The following is a 17209-nucleotide window of genomic DNA, read 5'->3' on the forward strand; positions in this document are numbered from 1 at the left end:
GCAATATTATTTAAAATGACTTTGAAATTGTGGCTTACGGCACTCCACACAGCAATAGTACTTACCAGATCCTTGGTCAGCTCTCATCGATTTTAGTTTTATGTATGATGAATATCGAAATTTTAGCTGTTAGTCTAGTGTTAAAAAAAGCATTTAACACATATTTTCACCTGAAGTATCAATTTAACAATTAAACTTATAGACATACTATTAGTTAAGGATTTTTTTCTTCATTACTATTCTTTCCGTGCTATTGATATTGAGATGATAATGAACTCTTCGTTGTGGTATTTGGCGCTTTGATGTATAATTATTTGAGCAAAGCCTAATTTTTGCGTATTTTCAGATAGACTCAAACGAAATATAATAAGTATTAGTTGTGAAAACTTTACTGGTGGCAGGACCTCTTGTGAGTCCGCGCGGGTAGGTACCACCACCCTGCCTATTTCTGCCGTGAAGCAGTAATGCGTTTCGGTTTGAAGGGTGGGGCAGCCGTTGTAACTATACTTGAGTTCTTAGAACTTGTATCTCAAGGTGGGTGGCGCATTTACGTTGTGGATGTTTATGGGCTCCAGTAACCACTTAACACCAGGTGGGCTGTGAGCTCGTCCACCCATCTAAGCAATAAAAAAAAATTGTAATAGCTGGGCTCAGAATACAGAAAAACTGTTTTTTATGTATTCTGAGTAGCTGGGGTCTGACGTCAAAATATCAGGAATTAAGGAATTCACTGGAGGACCTCTTGTTATTACTGGTGGTAGGACCTCTTATGAGTCCGCGCGGGTAGGTAGATATTTGATAGATTCAGGCATCTATCAAATATCTTGCGTTGTATGATGGCCACCACCACAAATGCATTTCCCAACGCAGGCAAACAAGAAAATGTAGTAAACGGGAGCGAATATGTACTTACAAAAGCAATTTCAGCCGGTGGGCCAGTGACGTCAGCTATGCCAGCTCCGACACGCAGCGCATCCGCCGCCGTCACGCACGCAAGCACGCACCACGCGAATAACATTATAACTGGAAATAAAGACAAACAAAACAGAAGCATTAGGTACAGGTTATACTCCTATAACGCGGAAATTTACAACACGATTCCACTCTTAACGCGAAAATAAATATTCCCCATAAACCCTCTTATAACACGGTACCTCTACAACACGATAACGAGATTTTTGTTCAAAGTTATTTAGAAAATTACGTTATGCACTATGAACACACAATATATGGGAATACCCGAAATTTTACTGCTTATTTTTTATGTATAATAGGTAAAAAAACACAGACAGGTATAGTTGAAATATTTCATTCTGAAAAACTACTTTACTATTATTGTGTTGGATTCTAGTCTCATATAACACGGTTTCGCACAACACGGGACTTTGTAGGAACGTATCTACCGCGTTATAGGAGAATTATCTGTACTTCATAAAAAGTTGATAAGATGTGGTGGTAGGAGAAATTGACCAGCGCTAGGTGAATGCCGACACCCACCGTGGACTCGCTCTACCAATATATAATTCAATAAATAAAGTCAATGGAAAACTAGATTAGATATTTTGGTTTTTTTATGGCTGTCTGGTGTAGTGGTGACATGGTCACTACACAAGGGGGTCGCGGGTTCGAATCCCGCCAAGGGAAGATATTTGTATGGTAAATATAAATGTATTTTCCAGAGTTATGCATATATATTAAATATATGTATGTGTATAATAAAAAATCTAACATTTATTTCCGTTATCTGGTACCTGTAACACAAGTTCTTTACGAACTTATCACGGGACCAGTTAACGTGGCGTGATTGTTAGTAAATATTTATTTATTTATTATTTTAACTACTGAACACCTAGTTAGTGTTTTTTTTCCCTACCTATTCTAGTAACCTCGAGGTGTTATGTCTAGATCCACAGGGCGAGTCTTTAGTGCTCAATCAATCGATAAAATAAAATTTGAAAGTTTAGTTTTACTAAAAGAAAAACAACGATAAAACGGAGATTAAAATGTAACATTTAAAAGAATATACATACATATGTAGTTTAAAAACTATATAACACGTTTAAATAGCAAATCGAACAAACAATAAATTTCGTATTTACAATTTTATCCTGTTCATACTATCAGGTAGAGCGAAGCCATAGAATCATTATAATGTTATCGGTACTTGATGCGTCTGAAAATTTGTAAGTTAATGGTACGTCTTAAAGTCGTTTGAGAATGACGTTCAAAGATTCCGTTCGACACATACAAACATACATATTTACCAAGCTAATAAAAGCGTGTAAAATAATACATATAACTATAATTATATTATAGACATTTTAGTGACTAGGTTCGTGTTTTGAATACTGAGCAATCAGTATTATGAATACATACAATTTAATGTTGTGCCAGTACACATTACTTGAAGCAGTACCCAACAACGATGACAGTGCGCTCCCCGCGCCACACGAGGTCGTTAACCTCGCGCGTCAGCTGATTTTAACAATGCCCTTTATTAAATAAAGCTCTTCTTCAGTATTGGCTTATGATACAAAATATTTCCACGCTTAATCAAACATCGTTAATTATAGCGTCAAATATAATTGAACCATCGACAGCAGAATGAATACAAATGATTCATTGATTATTCAAGACGCGAACGTTGCGGTCAGAGCAATGTCATCAAGGCGCTTCCGGTAAACGTGATGTCTACATAATTCTCATAGAGATTTAATTGAATATGTTTTGTACGAAACCATTTTGTTTCTTGTTGAGGGTATTATTATTAAATCTATCTATACTTCTATACTAATATTATAAAGAAGAAATATTTGTTTGTTTGTATTGAATAGGCTCTGAAACTACTGAACCGACTTGAAAAATGTTTTCACTGTTTGAAAGCTACACTATTCCTGAGTGAAACAGGCTATAATCTTTTTTGAAAAAAAATTGGGATCCTTACTAAAACTTCAATAATGTAACCTAAGGTGTAAAAAAAGTACCTAAAATATTGTTCACATCGCGTGCCCTGCTAAAACTATTGATGATAAAATAAAATAATGTACTACGACTTTGTAGAAAACATTATTTTTTGCAAAAAGTGTCGCGATAGCATATGTTGAACTATTATAGTTATTCCGCAATAAGTGTTTCTTTATATAACAAAAATAAAACAACGTCAAATATCATTGAAATTTTTGTTAAAGACCCGAGCGGAGCCGGGGCGGGCTGCTTGTTTTTTTATAAAGTTAAATAAATAAATAAAACGCATTCTATTTATTAACTTTTTTTTATTGCCCTTGTAGGCAGATGAGGTGGGCCGTATCCATCTGATGTTGAGTGATTACTGTCACCCAGGGACTTCAGAAAATGCCAGAGGCAGAGCTAAGCCGCTGTCTAACGAGCTCTGGAAATCTAGTTCAATATGAAGGCAAAATATCATTCCATAACATTCTGCTATTCGAATAAGTAACATTTTGATTGCCTCTTATCGCGATGAATACGAGTTTCATGCACAATGCAATAACGGCAATTACCACAGAGGTCGTACACCTTGAAACACTAAAATTTTAATGTGAGTGAAACAATTTCTGACTTCATGCGCAAGAAAGGCTTCGTTTTACATCAACTACTTTAAATTACATACAACCTATTAAATAAAGGTTTTCTTGAAACCTGCGAACAAGTAAAGCTTAAGTCATTCTCTTACATCTTTGAAGTCGCCGTGGCCTAAAGGATAAGACGTCCGGTGCATTCGTGTTGAGCGATGCACCGGTGTTCGAATCCCGCAGGCGGGTACCAATTTTTCTAATGAAATACGTACTCGACAAATGTTCACGATTGACTTCCACGGTGAAGGAAAACATCTATACTAATATTATAAAGAGGAAATATTTGTTTGTTTGTTTGTTTCGAATAGGCTCCGAAACTACTGGACCGATTTGAAAAATTCTTTTTCCACTAGAAGCCGACATTGTCCCTGATGAACATAGGCTACTTTTTTTTAAATTTTTTTTATTTAATTTTTTTTCGTTTCATGTGTGTTTTAATGTTTCCGAAGCGAAGCGAGGGCGGGTCGCTAGTCATGTAATAAAAATGAAACCCGCAAAATTAAAATTTGTGTAATTACTGGTGGTAGGACCTCTTGTGAGTCCGCGCGGGTAGGTATCACCACCCTGCCTCTTTCTACCGTGAACCAGTAATGCGTTTCGGTTTGAAGGGTGGGGCAGCCGTTGCAACTATACTGAGACCTTATTACTTATATCTCAAGATGGGTGGCGCATTTATGTTGTAAATATCTATGGGTTTCAGTTACCACTTAACTTAAGACCAGGTGGACTGTGAGCTCGTCCACCCAACTACGCAATAAAAAACATAAACAACACAACAACAAAAAAACTGAATCATCAATTACAATCTTATCGTAATTAGTATTTTTAGGTAGTAGTTTTTCAATTAATTGTTTTGAAGCGTTATATCAAACATCAAATATACAGAAAGTCTTTCTTTTTTTATATATGTAACTAGCGACCCGCCCTCGCTTCGCTTCGGAAACATTAAAACACACATGAAACCATAAAAAAAAAAATTAAAAAAAGTAGCCTATGTTCATCAGGGACAATGTCGGCTTCTAATGGAAAAATATTTTTTCAAATCGGTCCAGTAGTTTTGGAGCCTATTCGAAACAAACAAACAAACAAATCTTTCCTCTTTATAATATTATTAGTATTAGTATTAGTATATAGACTAGCTGACCCGACAGACTTCATAGTGCCTCAATCGATAAATAAAAGACCTAAGCTTTTGTATTAAATAAACTTAAAACAAACAAAAGGAATCCGTCCAACGGGGGACTCATCAAAGGAAAAACAAAATTGTTATGTTTATTTAATTCCGAGCATTTTCATATTTTAAACCTTTTAAAATTTTCTCTGGACTTCCACAAATAGTTCAAGACCAAAATTAGCCAAATCGGTCCAGCCGTTCTCGAGTTTTAGCGAGACTAACGAACAGCAATTCATTTATATATATATATAGATTTTCTTATTAGAAGTCGCATAAAGTTAACTCGTACCTATATAGGTCATTTGATATTATATACGACATTCTCCTGTTTATTATAAATAACCCGCAACCAGTGTCTAAATGAAAAACATAAAAAAACATTTTTCATGTCGACAAATACCAGTCAACCAATGATTGCGTTATCGCAATATACGGTTCAAATATTTAATCTAAAAATCCTTCAACTATTTTTGTTGTTCTATATTCTATTAATCTAATAACAACAGTGATTAGAATTGATTAACGTAATTAGCGACAAAAACATTGACCGACGCATTAGTTACTATCCACTTACAATAATTACTATCTTTGATCTTTTTTTTTTATTTTATTTTATTGCTTATATGGGTAGACGAACTCACAGCCCACCTGGTGTTAAGTGGTTACTGGAGCCCATAGACATCCACAACGTAAATGCGCCACCCACCTTGAGATATAAGTTCTAACGTCTCAGTATAGTTACAACGGCTGCCCCACCCTTCAAACCGAAACGCATTACTGCTTCACGGCAGAAATAGGCAAGGCGATGGTACCCACCCGCGCGGACTCACAAGAGGTCCTACTACCAGTAATTACGCAAATTATAATTTTGCGGATTTCATTTTTATTACACGATGTTATTCCTTCACCGTGGAAGTCAATCGTGAACATTTGTTTAGTACGTATTTCATTAGAAAAATTGGTACCCGCCTGAGATTCGAACATCGGTGCATCGCTTAACACGAATGCGCCGGACTTCTTATCCTTTAGGCCACGATTCACCACGTTAACTGGTCCCGTGATAAGTTCGTAAAGAACTTGTGTTACAGGTACCAGATAACGGAAATAAATGTAAAATTTTTATTATACACATACATATATTTAATATACATCCATAACCCTGGAAAAGACATTTATATTTATCTTCCCTTGGCGGGATTTGAACCCGCGACCCCCTTGTGTAGTGACTATGTCACTTACCACTACACCAGACCGCCGTTAAATTGGATTGCGAGCCATCATGAGTAGGAATAGAAGCATACAATCACGGCTGATTTTTCACGCGAAATAATCGTGTGTGTATTTAAAGAGAATGTCAACCATTATAACTCATCGTGGCATAAAGGATTTAAGACGTCCGGTGTATTCGTATCTAGCGATGCAACGGTGTTCCAATCCCGCTGGCAAATACCAATATATCTATCTATTAATACGTGAAGCAAAAACTTTGTATCCCTTTTTACGAAAATTGCGCGGATGGAGGAGTATGAAATTTCTCACACTTATAGAGAATATCAGAAGGAGTGCACAATGCTGATATTTTTTTTAAATAATGCATAAAAGATACTTTAAATCAATAAAGAAAACATTACACACACTACCATGTATTTGACAAAACACATACATAAAAAGATACTCTTTGTTTACTGTCAATTGGGAAACTTTTGTTATTGTTTAAAGTCTGTGATCGAATTGAAAATAGAATAATATTATTTGTCTTTAATATTATTGATCTATAGTGCAGTTTTGGCGAATACCGTAATTATATTATCGAAGTATAATAGTGTTTGACAATAGAACCATAATAAAGTTTAAACTTATAATTTCAATTAATTATAGTCGAATCTCGACTACTGCGGGGTCACTAGTCTAATGAAATACGTATTTTGCAAATGTTCACAATAAACTTCCAAGGTGAACGAATAACGTCGTGTAATAAAAATCAAACCCGCAAAATTATAATTTGCGTAATTACTGGTATGGTACGGTACGGTACTTTGGTAGGACGTGTTGTGAGTCCGCACAGCTAGGTACCACCATCCTGCCTATTTCTACCGTGAAGCAGTAAAGCGTTTCGGTTTGAAGGGTCGAGCAGCCGTTGTACTGTTAAAACAATTCATATCTCAAGGTAGATGGCGGCATTTACGTTGTAAATGTCTATGGGCTCCGGTAACCACATACACCAGGTAGGCCGTGAGCTCGTCCACACACCTAAGCAATAATAAAATTAATAAAAAATACTATATTTATTATTTAATAACACCCACGTGAAGAGTCGGTGCTGTTCTAAGTCACCACATTCGTTATGCCACTAAATTACCTATATTTACACCGGTTCACCGGTTTATCACTGGTGGTAGGACCTATTGGGAGTCCGCACGGGTAGGTACCACCACCCCGCCTATTTCCGCCGTGAAGCAGTAATTCGTTTCGGTTCGAAGGGTGGGGTGGCCGTTGTAACTATACTGAGACCTTAGAACTTATATCTCGAGGTGGGTGGCGCATCTACGTTGTAGATGTCTATGGGCTCCAATAACCACTTAACACCAGGTGGGCCGTGAGCTCGTCCCCACACCTAAGCAATAATAAAATTAATAAAAAATACTATATATCTATAATTTAACAACACCCACGCGAAGAGTTGGTGCTGCTCTAAGCCACCACATTCCAATTCGTGGTGCCACTAAATAACCTATATTTACACCGGTTCACCTCCTTTACCGTATACGGAAGCGATTCTAAACTTTACAGGTAAAAGAACAAGGTCCTCGTGCAATGAAGGTTCAATAAATTGTATAATTAAATCGTTTGTAACCTAAGAGAAGCCCTCGGTAAGTTCAGTGATAAAATCCTGTTTCCTATAGAACCTAAATGATAAAGCAATTCTGGGTGTGTGTGTGTGTGAGGTTTGTTTTTACACGCTTCACTTGTATGTATGTTTGTATGTTTGTAACTGACTCCTTTAGACGCGATTTTGACAAACTTTAAACGTCCAGATTTCATTCAAACTTTGTAGATTTATCGAGGACCGAGGACAATTCAATATAAAAAAAAATAGAAAAACAGATTGAAATTCAACTAAAAAATTCAAAATAAATAATAGTTTTAAAAAACTAAAGAACACATTTAAATTGAAAATAGTGTAAAAAATATATATTTTATTATAAAAAAAAACCGTGGGGTGCATGGTGTTATTAGTTATAAATATTTTTCTGACAGATATGAGTAGAAGAATTATTATTTCAATAATATCTTAAAAAGTACGCTTTTATTACAATAAAATATATTTTTTTACACTATTTTCAATTTAAATTTATTAAAATTTATTTTCTATTTTTATTTGAATTTTATATAAAGCGTGTTTTTTAATTATTTTAAACTATTATTTCGTACCTAAGCTGGTAACCTAGCTATGCGTAACAGGGCGAGTAGAGCTCTAACCAGAGGGCATTGCTAACACTAACCCTATCAAGAGCAGGGCTTCGCAGAATCTACCACCGGATCGGAAACGCGACCCACTGAGAAGATCCGGCGAGAATCTCTATGGGCTAGGCATGAGGCAGGTCCGGTATCTCTCAACTTGTTTACTTCAAATTTACGGTCGTAGTGTCAATAACGACCAGTCCGGCGTGCTGTGGCGAATAGAGAACGCTCAGGGCAGTACTTGCCCCGTCACTGACTTCGGTTGAGTGCTCTCCCATAAGATATACGATTCAGATGGTTGAGCACCGAAAAAAACTTGTAGGAAATTTACATATCGCGCTTTTGAACGAGCTCACGGACAAACATAAGATCCAAGTTTAGAGTCTATGTTACACCAGTTGTCTCTCATTCAAAACCAAAACGCATTATTGACTGCCTCGATAGCTAACTGACAATGATGACTGGCTCGGTGGTGAAGGTTAGCGGTCCTGACTGCTGCGCCCTGGATCGTCGTTCTATTCCCGCATCGCGCCAATATTCGTGTGGTGAACACACAGGGAACTCTAATTTAGAGACGGATGACCGTGTGTGATATGTTCCCAGTTATTTATTTATTATTTTTAAAAGTACATTTATAAGATGCCCACAAATTCATACTGGATTTATTTAGAAGAAAAAAAAACTATATTTCACAACGGCGTACGAGGCGACACGACTTTCATAACCGCAGTTGCTACAAAATACGAATAGTGTTTGGAATGTTGTGCCATCGAAGGACATCTAGCGACTAGTCCGTGCTGATGTCTGAAGGTATCCGGAATTCGCTAACGAGACTTGGGTCTCCGATAACCATTTAGGGGTGAACTCCATAGATAATACACATAAATTAGTTATAGATAAGCAAATTAAGCACTCAACAAAAATGTTTACGGGCGTCGACCACTAGATGGCTTCGCTTCGATTAGTTACTCATTGCTCCTGTAGATGGCAGTAACATATTACCTATCCTATATTTAATTTTTAATGAAGGATTTTGTAAATTTTCAGAAACCACAAATTAATAAAATTTAATCAATTTGTTCATAACAAATAAAGACTTGTATGATTTATTATTTTTTTATTTTCTGTGTTTAGTTATACAATAATTAAACGCGTTATTTTTAACTACATACAAGTTTAGGGGCATCTGCTCCAAGATGTCGCTAGTTTCCATACAAAAAAATATTTGTCTTAAAGTTTTGCATTTTCAGGGCCCACACAACGTTTCTCAATTTCTCATCTGCAAGACAAAATTGTACCAATCTTGAGGGTCTTCTATCGTTGGTATAATCTACTAAGACAGGCTTGGTGTGTGAAGCAGAGTAGATCTAGTATTGCCATAAATACTGCTCTAAGAACACAGTTTTATTTTCTATTATATATATTACTAGCGACCCTCCCGCGCTTTGCTTTGGGAACTGTAATATATTAGTAGTATCTCGTAGGGTTCAACATGCGTTTGCAATGTAAGCGGAAAAAATGTAATTATTTACGGCAGCGACATCACATTAGAAACCTCAAAAATAACAGTATCTCTCCACTTTTTAATGGATGTTATTATACATATAAACGGTCCTCTTTAACGTTTCTATAAGTGTGGAAAATTTCATACTCCGTCCACGCAATTTACGTAAAAAGGGATACGAAGTTTTTGCTTCACGTATTAATTTATAGATTCTAAAGGAACGCGACCTTAATTGATATTAAAGTATAAATTAGAATCTGTGATAATTATTTAACGAAGTTGCGTACTTAAGCTGCGCACTCAATTACAATAACAAATTAATGTGTTTACTCAAGCATATCGCCAATGTTGCCAGATCAAACTACTGATTATCGTCGAAATTGTTATTTAAAAGATTTTTTATTATTAATTGCGTAGTTGGACAAACGTATCGATCGATCAAATCTTATAGAAACCACGATATTAATACCTATTAATACGCTTTTATTAGCTTCAGACGTATGTATACTCATGGTATCAGTAGTTATAAATATTTTATGAACAGATATGAGTACAAGGGCTATTTTGATAATATCCTGAAAAGCACCCCAAGATTTTTAATAAAATCATTTTATCTTACACTATTTTTAATTCAAATTTATTAAAATTTATTTTCTATTTCTTAGTTGGATTTTCTATAAAAGCGTATTTGGTTAGTTTTTTAAACTATTATTTATTTTAAAAAATTAGGTCGATCTTGATTTTATTATGGTTAGGATGACAGAGAAATTGTTGAATTAGCACGAAGAAGCGGGTATTATAGTATTATCTTGTCTACTACACTATTGTCCATTCGCATAAACTTAAAAAACCTCTTTGATCTCTGATCTACACGGGTACATATGGATGCATTTATGCTAAATTTAAGCAGATCGTTTACCAGTGTATGAACAACATTAAAAACAACATTAAAAAAATTAAGCGCTTACTCATTTTACATCTAAGGTCGAAAACGTTGGGTAAGCGTAATAAAAACAAAAATTGCGTGTACAGAGCAAATAGTGGTAACTCCAAAATTCTAAATTTACAGTATAACCAATTTATCTTTTACAGAGCTCAGATAACGGATTGAAATTGAAGCTTTGAGATTAACGACACATTAGTCAAGTAAAATTCATGGTAAAGTCAAAACGTTCAGATTCTGTTTCATAAATGAATTAAGACATTTAATTCATAAGAATTATTTAATATGAACACGCACTTAACCGAACATTATTAGGAAAAGACAAGAAAGAAGTTAAGTAAAGGGCGAGATAGCTACATTTTAGAATGACAGATGTCGAATGCATTTAGGAATTAGTTTGATATCTCACAGTCTGCTTCGTAAATTTATTTATTTTTTATTTATTTATCCTTTATGCACAAAACAAAACTTGTACACAGGCGGACTTAATGCCATGGGCATTCTCTTCCAGTCGACCATAGGGTGGTGCAGAGATAATGCATGGTAGGTGCATTAAACAAAAGAATAACAAACAACAACAACAACAACAAAACAAAAAAAAAGAACAAAATCAAAACAAAAATCTTCCTTAAAATAACATCTCAATAATATAGAATAAACATAATGTTAAATATAGCTTACATATGGCTTTGTATGCATAAATAAAGTAAATACTACAATTTAATATATGTACCTATGTATAAAATAGTAAAATACATACATACACATAATTACACATAATATAATATACATGTAAAGTAATAATATATAAATACACATGAAAATACACAATTTAGTATTATAGTAGTTAAGAATGGCTAAAAGTAAAAAATAATAATAATAATAATTGAAAAATAAAATAAATTAGTTTGGAAATGATTCTTCCAGTTTTTTGCGGATGTATTCGCGAACTTTGAGTTTAAATTTAATTAGAAAACTAGCGACCCGCCCTCGCTTCGCTTCGGAAACATTAAAAAACAAATGAAACCAAAAAACAAAATTAAAAAAATATTTAAAAAAGTAGCCTATGTTCATCAGGGACAATGTCGGCTTCTAATGGGAAAAGAATTTTTCAAATCGGTCCAGTAGTTTCGGAGCCTATTCGAAACAAACAAACAAACAAACAAATCTTTCCTCTTTATAATATTAGTATAGAGTATAGATTAATTGTTCATACTAAAATTTTATTATTTTGGGGTTATCAGTATTCGTCCAGTGACCGCAGATATGTTAGAATCGATGTAATCATGTCAATGTCGTCATTTTGAGAATTGCATTTGATTGTCATGTTCAATTTTATCGTCAAGTGGTTGCCACTCCTGCTACACACAATGTTGACTCGTATTGTATATGTACCTATAAGTGTTTAAACATATTGTTCAATCTGAATTTGGCTGGCTTTTTTTTAAGTATTTTTATTTAACAAAAACTCATACAAATTTAAAATATTATTAACCCGACTTTAACTTTTACAATAAAATATTTACAGGGCGTTAAATTAAAAACATTTAATTTTGAACTTTATTTCTGTACGTACTTACGGATGAGTTCTTTAAACGTAGCGGCATTGTGTCGTTCCTATTATTTAATCCATTCCCTAGTCATCGCCTAGGGTATAAACGGAGTATGTGGATCTTGTTGTTCTGCAGATGCTGGGAGTAGACCGCGAGCTAAAGATAGCTTCCAACAATCGAACCCAAGCCTACCACTTCCAGATATTATGAACCCAGGAGGGAAGCAATAGTACTGTGATATTAAAAAAATTATGAAATGCATACATTTAATATACATACATAAGGTGGGTGGCGCATTTACGTTGTGGATGTCTATGGGCTCCAGTAACCACTTAACACCAGGTGGGCTGTGAGCTCGTCCACCCACGTAAGCAATAAAAAAAAATAAAAAAAAAAGTTTTAGCCAATTTACATTCATTAGTTTTGTACAATTTAAGTTGATTTCGTGATGTGGTGAGAAGAAACAATACGCAGAACCGGCAGAACGCAAGGTGAGTATGATTGGGTAACATACGGTTGAGAGTCTCAGTGGGGCATGACAAAATATGCGAACTAAGATTAAAATTACGGCTTGACATCGTATTCATTACAAAACTATAAAGTTATAAGCATTCGAAACGTCAAAAATTGGGAAGTGATTTGCTTGGCCGTTTTCCAATTACAGCACAAGAGCGTATTCCAATTACAGCACAGCAGAAGACAATTAACCATTAATTAATGGTAGTTTTCCAATTAGAGCATAATGCGACTCAGTGACGCACAATGCCGAATTATGCTGAAGCTTAGTTGAGCATTATGCCGCATAATGCGCTCTTGTGCTGTAATTGGAAAACGGCCCTTAAATGCGAGATTCCGTAGAAAATACCATCTCTATCCAAAACATCATAAGTAAATTAAATTAAATAAACATAATAGATAAAATAAAAATACTAACATATCTCTCTCAACGATCAACATTTACTATTTGTTAGATAAATTCTGATAAAAAACAATGAACAAAAAAAACAAGCCTATTATTATTCACATATTCGTGTTTAGAAATACCATGACCGATTTAACATAGGGAAGATAAGAATTGTATATTTTTAAATAAACTCTACTATTAATCAGATGAACTAGCCGCATCTTTTTTTAGTTAAATGGGTGGACAAGCTCACGGCTTACCTGGTGTTAAGCGGTTACCGGAATCCATAGACATCTACAACGTAAATGCCACCACCCACCTTGAAATATGAAATATGATATTCTGAGGTATCAGTATAGTTACAACGATTGCCCCATCCTTCAAACCGAAACACATTATTGCTTCACTTCAGAAATAGGCGGGGTGGTGGTACCTACCAGCGCGGAGTCATAAGAGGTCCTACCACCAGTAATTACGCAAATAATAATTTAGCAAATTTAAAATAATTTAAAATTTATAATTATTATAATGAGTTTTGAGTCTCAATTTTACAGTAAAACGCCCCCACCCTTCAAACCGAAACACATTACTGCTTCACGGCAGGAATACGCAGGGTTTTGACCTACCGGTGGGGACTCACAAGCGAATGGCTATACCACCTATAAATAGTTTATGAAAACCTATAGAAACCACGCTTGCTGGTTGATTTTCCACGTCATTTCGGATCCTTTCGATTCACTAACATATAGTAGATTCTGCGAAGTATTGCTCTTGCTAGGGCTAGTGTTAGCAACGTCGTCAGGTTAGAGCCCCGTGAGCTCACCTACTCGTTCTGTGAATCTAGTATAACCCCCCGAGGTTACTAGAATAGGAAGGAAAAAAAATGGGTAGAACAATTTATGTTATAGTTTCCACGGCATCCGATTTATACAAGTACCTATGCAACCCAATGAAACCTCAACTAACACAATGAAATCTCAACCAATCCACAACAATCTCAACGTCAATTAGGTCGTCTAAGATTTTACGGTTGGCAGGTACTAAAAAATAGAAATATTCACATGCAAACATTCTTTAGTTTTGGTCGAATCATAAGTAAATTTATTATTATTACTAATAATAGTATATTCAACGTTTATGGATTAGTAACAATAGTTTTATTAAGGATACCTTCAGCATATAAACAGGGAAATCCAAATCGTCCATACTATTTTCTCATTTATTTATATTTCCTCATTTAATATATTTATTTACTCAGTATTATATTATATCGTTTAATATACCGTATTTTTTTAATTATTTCTTATATTTATTATACAATAAACTCCTTTGTTTCAAGATCGATTTTCATTGTTTTAGTTAGTAATTAACAAGTTTTATCAACAAAACTTAACTTATCAATTTATTTTTTTATGGAAAGTATATTTTTTTCGCAAAAAAAAAAAGATTTTTTTTTTATGATAAATAGTATATTGCATATAATATATCTAGGCATTACTGGGTCTCGATGTAAAAATATCAGTACTAAAAATACGTAATGGTTATCGAGTGCCTTAAAGCTTGAGAACATAGTAGTGTTGTTTCAGTCAAACAACAAATTATTAAGCCAAATAAACGATACGTTACGTTACGTACGTAAATCAAACGTTATTATTTAACTACTAGCGACCCGCCCTCGCTTCGCTTCGGAAACTTTAAATTTTATTATTGATAGTTGAGTCCTGCGATGCTACGCCGCGGGGCGAAGCTAGTCTAAAAAACAGTAGCCTAAGTTACTCCTTATATCATCAGCTACCTGTCCGTGAAAGTCCCGTCAAAATCGGTCTAGCCATTCCAGAGATTAGCCGGAACAAACAGACAGACAGCCAGACAGACAGACAAAAATTGTAAAAAATGTTATTTTGGTGTATGTACCGTATATATATTCATATGCATGTAGTAAAAAGCGGTTATTTCAATATTACAAACAGACACTCCAATTATATTTAATGTATAGATATCACGTGTGTAGCAAACTAATGTGTGATATGAGGTTTGTCGCGATTTCCGACGGACTTTAAAACTAGCTGATTTTTTTTCTTTATTCTATAATCGATTTCGACAAAACAAGAACTGACAAAGGTATCCAAGTACCGGTGTTTCTTGTTTAGACCTTATATTGTAGAATATTCAATAGTATAGTTACATCGTAATTAATTGTTGTAACGCAGGCAGCAATTAGATAAAGTAATGAATTGAACATCTGACGACCTCTATCGCATGCACGCACTCTAATAATAAATAAAACCATTGTGATGTTTTCTATTAATTAACAACTACCCACCGGATTGAATTTAATTAATTTCTAACTTTCATTTCAGTACTACGAATTTGTGATTTTATAAAAGTTTATATAGAAAAAAGCCTAACCTCATTCATGTTGGCTTTGACACATAATAGAACACAAACTACAAACAAACGCATTCACAAAAAAACTGTTGACGATTTATTTATTTTAGACAGAAATCTAATAAGTATGTATGTACATTTTATTTTACACGTGGATAAAAGAATTAAATACCGCTTAAGTTTTAATTCTTCGCCATCTTACCTTCTCTTCGAAGCTTTGTTCTTGTTATTTATCCAAAACTTCAGAAAACAAGTATGTATGTAATAACGTCCCGCTAATTTCACATTTTACCGCCAAAACTACTTTCACCAATAGGCAAAGGAAACAACAACACTGAAAGACAACATCACCAACAGTTTTGCCGGGTTTTACAATTCGCACAATACGGAATACAAAGTTCAACAGCCGCTATTAAGGAAAGTAAGCGGGCGTTGCGAGGACGAAATGATTAAAGCGCATTTAACGTGTTACCTACAGCACAGTTCACAGTGAACTGTTTTAATATTTATTATTTTCTGACGATTCCGACTCTGCGTCGAACGGACAGAGCTGGATGTATTCAGTCGCAATGAATCACCGGATTTCAGGTACGGACCTTATTTTGATATTTGATAAAATACAACAACAACACCAAGATTGCGGATTCTTTGTTTAATAATTCTTTATCTATCATATCTGACGAAGCTCGGGTATCAACAATGTCAAATGACTTATAAATGTCTTATATTAGGTATTAATTTGCAATAATACCTATTTACAGTTTACGTGTCTTGAGAACAAATTATTTTGGTTTTCGTATTTACTATACAAAACATTAAAGAAAACACTTAATGTACAATATGGTTGCAAAATTAACTGTACCCGTGATATTACATATTGGATACTTGCAACAGCCATACCACCAATACCACAAAATTTTCTGGGGTCTTAGGCTTTGAAGTCAATGATACGCCAATGATAAATCGAAAAGTTCGCCGTAGTAAATAGATGCAAAATTATTGAGTGCAATGTAGAAAACATGACAAATGACGCGCGGTACACTTGATCCTATGTAGATCTGTTTTAGGTATCTGGATACTTTTAACATGGTTTATATGCCTATTAAGTATTATTGAAAAATCTAGATATTAACTGATCGAAAATCTGTCAAACTGTTGATGAAAAATACGAAGCATCTACTTACCTTCTGGTGCAATATTCAATCGTGACTTTTCCACGAGTCAGTGGTAGTAAATACACTACCTTCTTTTGTTCCGTAATTCCTTTTACTAATACCCTTTTTTTTCCTACCTTTGCTGATAGCTTTGAGAGGCTATTTCAGCTTCTCCTTGACGTGTAGATGAGCTCACGGGGCTCAAGCCGGGAGTGCTGCTAACACTGGCCATAGCAAGAGCAGCGCTTCGCAGAATCTACCACCGAATAGGAATCGCGACCCACTGAGAAGATCCGCCGAAAAACTCAGTGGGCTCTGTCTATGGGAATATCCTAATTTATATCTACAGTAGGTAGGAATTGCTTAAAGAGCCCGCAATGGTTCATTAAACCGATTTAGCTATATCTACCGCAAGCTAGGCGGGGTAACTATTAATCTGATGCAACTGTTGCAAACTGTTGTTTTATTAATATGATTATTGTATTGATGGTTGAATGATCTCTCGACCCACTTGGTGTTAAATGGATACCAGAG

The 17209-nt window shown here is 34.9% G+C and overlaps 1 protein-coding gene across 2 annotated transcripts in view; it reads right to left on the reverse strand.

Annotated features, from left to right (window-relative positions):
• The window catches only part of LOC101744519 (neutral ceramidase), a 42713-nt gene that overhangs the window by 24491 nt on the left and 1013 nt on the right, over nt 1-17209 (reverse strand). The window contains exons 1-2 of one of the 2 annotated variants that reach the window (XM_004929361.5): nt 15724-15750; nt 914-1023 (exon numbers count right to left, since the gene is read on the reverse strand). In XM_004929361.5, coding sequence (XP_004929418.2) covers nt 914-1018 — 105 coding nt within the window. In that variant the 5' untranslated portion in view covers nt 1019-1023; nt 15724-15750. Of the gene's footprint in view, nt 1-913; nt 1024-15723; nt 15751-17209 lie in introns of those variants that run through there. The other variant, XM_021350075.3, reaches the window with a different exon arrangement.

Source organism: Bombyx mori, chromosome 12 (genome assembly GCF_030269925.1).
Source record: "Bombyx mori chromosome 12, ASM3026992v2".
NCBI lineage: Eukaryota > Metazoa > Arthropoda > Insecta > Lepidoptera > Bombycidae > Bombyx > Bombyx mori.